Here is a 6,260-nt window from a genome sequence, read left to right on the forward strand (position 1 = left end):
CATTGAACCAACCCACATGAGAGAAAGGTGCTCGTGGACATGAGGTTGGAACTGATGGAATTCAGTCTAAAAAAAAAAAAAACATACAGCTCTGGCCTTTAACCCTACAGTCCCCGATGAACAGCTCAGGTCCATACGATTACAGGGATCATATTTGCAGCCTATTGTGCTTCAGGTGAGGCTCGTCCACCTGCAGCCCCGTGTGAGTCCGGCTCAAGTGTTTGTCTGTGTCTCGCAGGTTCCTTCCCACAATGTTGAGCCGTCTGTTCAGCGAGGTGCTGCCGGATGTCCAGAGGCTCGCGGCTGACTGGGTGGAGGCCAGTGAGAACGAGGAGTGCAAGGCCACGGAGGAGGACGAGGACAACGAGCCCTGTCACCTCGGCGACGACGACCTGGACGACGCGCAGGAAGGCAGCAGCCGAGCAGAGTCCGAGCTGGCCGGCGACGACGACGAGGACGACGAGGCCGAGGAGGAGGAGTGCGGGGATGAGAACAGCGGAGACAAGCCCAAGAAGCGAGGCCCAAAGAAGCGGAAGATGACCGCGGCTCGCGTGGAGCGCTCCAAGGTGCGTCGGCTGAAGGCGAACGCGCGGGAGCGCACGCGCATGCACGATTTGAATTCTGCGCTGGACAACCTGCGCAAAGTGGTGCCGTGCTACTCCAAAACCCAGAAACTCTCCAAGATAGAGACTCTGAGGCTGGCCAAGAATTACATTCTGGCCCTTGGGGAGATTTTACGCAACGGGAAGCGTCCAGATGTGGTGACCTACGTGCAGATGTTGTGTAAAGGCCTGTCCCAGCCCACCACCAACCTGGTGGCGGGCTGCCTGCAGCTCAACACCAGGAACTTCCTGACCGAACAGTGCCCAGACGGATCCCGCTTCCACATGCCGAGCTCTCCTTTCTCGGTCCATCCCTACTCCTACCGCTGCTCCCGCCTCTCCAGCCCGCACTACCAGCCCGGAGCCGGTGCGCTCAACCTGCGGAGCCACTCCTACGGCTCCGGGTACGAGGGCGTGTACCCGCCGGGCGGCACGTCCCCTGACTACAGCAGCCCGGACTACGAAGGCCAGCACAGCCCGCCCGTGTGCCTGAACGGCGGCCTCTCCGGGAGGCAGCAGGAGTCCTCGGAGACGGACAGGAACTATCATTACTCTATGCATTACTCCGGACTGACCACGTCTCGACCCAGCCACAGCCTACCTTTTGGGCCCTCGGGAGCGCGCAGCGGTGGTGCGCACTCTGAAAACATTCCACCTTTCCACGACGTGCACTTGCACCACGACAGGGCGCCTCCATATGAGGATCTCAACGCGTTTTTCCACAACTGAGCCCCTCCAGTGGTCCAATCAGGCTTATTGACTCTATAATGACAATCCTATAAGAAAGTCTGGAAACGAGACGAGCTCCTCAAAGGAAGAGAGGTGGAAGTGGCACAAAGAGTCTTCTGATTATCTTCTGTATTCTACTGATGTCACCCTATACTGTCGTACATCCTATCACAGTGTGTCCAGTATTATCCTGTATGCAGAATGAGTGCAATTGACATAAACGATGTATAGGCCAACGAGAAACATGTTATGACAAACAACAGAAATAAAGAAGTGTTTTATAATTGTCTGAAATGATCCAACAAATCTTCTTTTGAACATTCACTCGGTGACGGTCCTGTTCGTGACACAAGATCCAAAGTATCACGAGAGAAAACACACGAATTAAAAAAAATAAAAATAAAAATCTTGTGTGGATGAACATCCTCAGAAATCTTCAGTGATTTCCTTTAAACGAATTATAAAACTACATGGATCGTAGATTCAACAGGCACCACAAAACTTATGTTGATTTATTATTTTTATCTGTTTTCATAAAGATCAAAATGGTTTTTCAAAAGCTTATGTCCTGCATTCTCAGTGTCCTCCTGCACACATCGCGCACTGGCAAATCTATTTTTAATTTCATCTAAATATTACTTTTTCATGATTTTTTTCCTTCTATATAAATTAAGAATTTTTAATCTTGGGTAGAAACTAAATACAGGAGGCAAACATGCTATTATATATTTTGATTTGACATGGATTTTGGAAGGCTTGCAGCATCTAACATATCTAAAGAAGAGAACATTTACAACACTGGTGCAGAAAATAATGTGGGATGTTGAGAATAAAGGCTGATTGGATTTAGCACCAACTCTGGACAACATGCCTGCACCGAAAGAATTCAGGATTACTGGACAGCTAGGATGCAGAAATCCAACAAACAACCCGGATGCTTTTTACATTTTATTTTAATCTAATTCTCTAGTTTGCACACTGATGCAGATTAAATTACGACGTGGCTCTGAATAAACTCACCATTCATTTGGATTGTTTCCTGCCAAGTGCAAAAAACCGAGAGATGGGAAATTAAGGAATTAGAGATTCTGCAAATATTACTCACTCCTAATTTAATTTGCTAAAAAACAAAGTGTGGAGCAACAGGCCAGCGTGGGCTAAATGGACACGCATCTGCACGTAAAGTAGTTTCAGATGTCAGACCTGCCACATGACTTCAGAGGCTCCGTTTTATTCTGCTTTAATAGAGACTTTTAAACTGTTACTGACGGAAGGGAGCTAAAAACAACAGGTTATGTTTCAGGAATTGATCAGCAGAAAATTCAGACAAGAATCAAAACAAAAAAAAACGAACAAACAACAACAACAACAAAAAAATCAAAACCACTTGTATTAAAAAAAATAAAAAAATGATGCCAAACCTTTTGTTCCGTTTTGCACACAACCTGTTTAACGCTGTGGTTTCAGATCCAGTGTATTAAACAACACAAGGTGATGGATCAGGCCTCACACACACTAAACACACTCACACACACACTAAACACACACTCTCTCACACAGCCAAAATAAGAGGAGACAGACCAACATGAGGGGCTTGTGTCGCGTGCAGGTGGATCTGGGCCCTGTGACGTCACCGTGCTCTGACTCTCAGGTGAGTGTTTTCCTGCAGCTGCTCAAATAACACAAAGATCTTAACAACAAATCACGACACTGACATACTTCCAAAATAATAACAGACGATGGGCACTGACCACAAGCCAGTTAAATCAATCAATCAATCAATAGATAAATAAAAAGAGATTTAAAAAGCCTGATTCACCAAAACTGTTATTTTCAAGTCGATCTGCTCATTTGGCTCAACATGAAGTAAAAGAACTTCAAGGGAGGACCGTTCATGGCCATAATCAGGCTGAATACTGAACAATGTGAGGTTCTGGGACAGATCACATCATTGCTTATTTGGTCATATCAATAGTGGAGCAGCCTCCGTGTCTGGAGCGCTGCCCTGGTCCCATATGTTCCTGCGGACGTCCAGGGGAAATCAGCACCGGCACCGCGGGGAGGACGCGCTCCCGTCCAGCACCGACCCAGGCAGCAGAAAAATAACACATAGCAAAGAGGTGTCAGCGGATTCTACAGGAGACTGCAAAAATAAAATAAAATAAAATCGTCATTATATTTAGACGATTTGTTTTAAATGTTTATTTAGTTTTAATTCATCCTGAAAGGTCCACGAGCCTCAGGACGTGGAGGGAAAGAGATGTGCAGGTGCAAAAATCAGGTGAATCAGCGGCCCGTTGGTTTGGAAACGAACACACACACACACACACACACACGTAAATAAAGTAAAGCAGTCTGGAAAGGCCGCAACTTTGGGGGTCATCAAGAGCATAAAAGCAAAAATAAATCCGATCTTTTTAACCCTAAAATCCAAACCACAGATTTGCTCACCGGTGTTACCCCCATGAGTAGCATTAATCTATTTTTAATTGGCTTTTAAATGATTAAAGTTTATTGAGTTGGAGTCCATTATACTAAAGGCTGCTTTTTTTCGTGGGGACATTCCTGTGATTTTATTTTTTTAGGCTTTGACTGTAAACACGAGTTTTTTATGACAAACATTCACTTGCTGTAAATTATTTAATGCAAAAGATCGTAATGTTGGACTGAGAATGTTTGATTTGATGTTCGTTATTTTGATCATGTGAACCAGCAGCATGCAAACACTGCGGACATTTAGTTTGGTGAAATAAAATGACTACAAACTAGACGCTTCTTTACTCAAATGGGCTTTTTTTAAATTAGAAAATTGGATAATCCAACGACTGCCTGCATTTTGATGAAATAACAACAAACGAAGAAGTCCTTGTAGACACTTGTAGCCTGCCGGCGGTCCGACGCGTAAAAGCGCGTGTGTCCATTCGCGCACATTTTTTAGATATTGTAGGAGATAGAATCAGGTCATCATCGCATCGTGTAACAAAACCCTTCTGACAATAGCCTCCCTGTGATATTCCGTCTGTCATGATCTGTCCACTTTCTGTCTCAGGTGAAGGGCAGGCCTCAGAGGGCAACTTCCTGATTTTATTTTCTGCTCTAACCTCTCTGTCAGCTTGTGTTTTTGTTTTTTTTTTTTTAGTGAGGAGGGGTGGCGGCTGGCAGAGGATTTGATGGCGGTGTTCGGTGCCAAGTCGCTAAATGTCTGAGCACCAGTAAAGCCAGAGACTAGTAGAAGCCCACCATCACCAACCCCGGTGCCAGCTGCGCCACGTGGCAGCCAGGCGGCCCCTGCCAAAGTGGCCCTTGTGGGAGGGACCCAGTATTTCTTTCCTAATTCACTCAGCATCTGTTCATTATTCTCCGCCGTTAAAGGAGGCTGAGTGTCCACACACACGCGCGCACGAGGCCCCGATACGCGCAAAAAGAGACCACCTTTTCCCCCTCCCCAGGTCACGCACTTTTCTTTTTTTCTTTTTGCAGGAGACTGCAGAGGGACATGGAACTAAGCGGACATCGGACAGGGTTAAAGAGGGCTCGTTGAAAATCCTGCTCACTTTTAAAACCGGGAGCGACTCTGGAGCCTCCGAACTCACCTGTGGGTCCAGCGGCATCTAGACAATAAAATCTCATCCAACATCTTAAAGTGGATTTAATCAACAACAACAGCAGCAAAATAAAAAAAAAAAAACCTTTTTATTATTATAATTATCAGTTATTTGGAAACAAATAAATAAAGCACATGAGCCTTCAGAGAACCTCCGGCTCACGTGGCCACATGATTAAATCCGTACGATGCTGAAGTCCTCAGATTTCTCAGAGCTGAATACGGAGATCTGCACCGATACCATCAGCATGTTCTAAATATCTATGACAAATGGGCTTAAGTGACATAACTGAAGTGCATAAAATCAATTAGTTGGGATCCAGTTCGGGCTTAATTGTTCAAATGAATGTTTATAAAATACCATGCAATTACTGTAATTAAATAATCCGGGGCCAGAGCTCAATTTAACCGATCTAAAAACTGATCATCTGATGCGCAAAAACCGCCGCACAAACACAAAGCAGGGCCCAGGCCTCCGCACTGGACATAAATCTCCATCTGGACGGTTTCACTCCCATTTATCAGATTAGGTAAACATTTATGGGAGTAATTATTTTTCAGATTAATCTGATGAAGAGAAAAAAAAGATATTTCATGGGACTAATAGTGTCACAATCATGACATAGAGGAGGTTTTGTTGAGCAGAAATGTCATTTATATTACTATTTAAAGATGAGAGGCAAAGTCCTTGTAAGGCCTGATCCCTGACTGGAGGGAAGAGAGCTCTGTGATGTATGTGCAACATGTTTTATTTGTCACTTCCTCCCCACCAGTTGAAGGGAAGGCAGCAGCAACAAAGACCTCACTGAGATGGTTTTGTCTGGCTGCAGGTAGAGCTAAATCTGGGTGTCACCTCCACTGCAGTGGGCATCGGGCGCCACACTGCATCACGCCTCGCCCACCCTGCACCCTCCCAACCCTCGCCACCCTCCTTCCTTGCCAGCCTGAGCGCCACGCCCATGCTCTGAGGAAAAAAAAAGATGAAGCTGGCATAGGGTGAAATTCCACTGCATCTGTGGAACAATAGTGGCGTGTGCACATGTAGGCATGTGTGATTGTGTGCACCACTGAACGCCCATCCCTGCTCCACGGATAACTGTCTTTGTGTGTTAGAAGGGGGGAAAAAGGAAAAGAAAAAACAACATGCAGAAAGTGTGAAAGTATCAGACCACACTGTGGTGTGTGGTCAAAAAAAGAAAGGATGCACACACAAGGAAACACAAGCAAAGCACTCGCAGACTTGCTGTGGAGCATAAAAGCACACAGAGCCCAAAAAGTGAGGATTTGTCATGTTTGATGTGTGTGTGTGTGTGTGTGTGTGTGTG

The 6,260-nt window shown here is 45.7% G+C and overlaps 1 protein-coding gene across 1 annotated transcript; it reads left to right on the plus strand.

Annotated features, from left to right (window-relative positions):
- Positions 1 to 251: 251 nt before the first annotated feature.
- On the plus strand, positions 252 to 1,331 carry LOC103368165 (neurogenic differentiation factor 2-like). Its single transcript, XM_008296433.1, has one exon. The coding sequence runs from the start codon at positions 252 to 254 to the stop codon at positions 1,329 to 1,331; it is 1,080 nt and encodes a 359-aa protein (XP_008294655.1).
- Positions 1,332 to 6,260: the final 4,929 nt, after the last annotated feature.

The sequence above is a fragment of the Stegastes partitus genome, unplaced genomic scaffold (genome assembly GCF_000690725.1).
Source record: "Stegastes partitus isolate 25-593 unplaced genomic scaffold, Stegastes_partitus-1.0.2 Scaffold1128, whole genome shotgun sequence".
Taxonomy (NCBI): Eukaryota; Metazoa; Chordata; class Actinopteri; family Pomacentridae; genus Stegastes; species Stegastes partitus.

Bases quoted from the DNA above. Each gene is read 5' to 3' on its own strand.
- LOC103368165 (XM_008296433.1), top strand. From the start codon at position 252: ATGTTGAGCCGTCTGTTCAGCGAGGTGCTGCCGGATGTCCAGAGGCTC.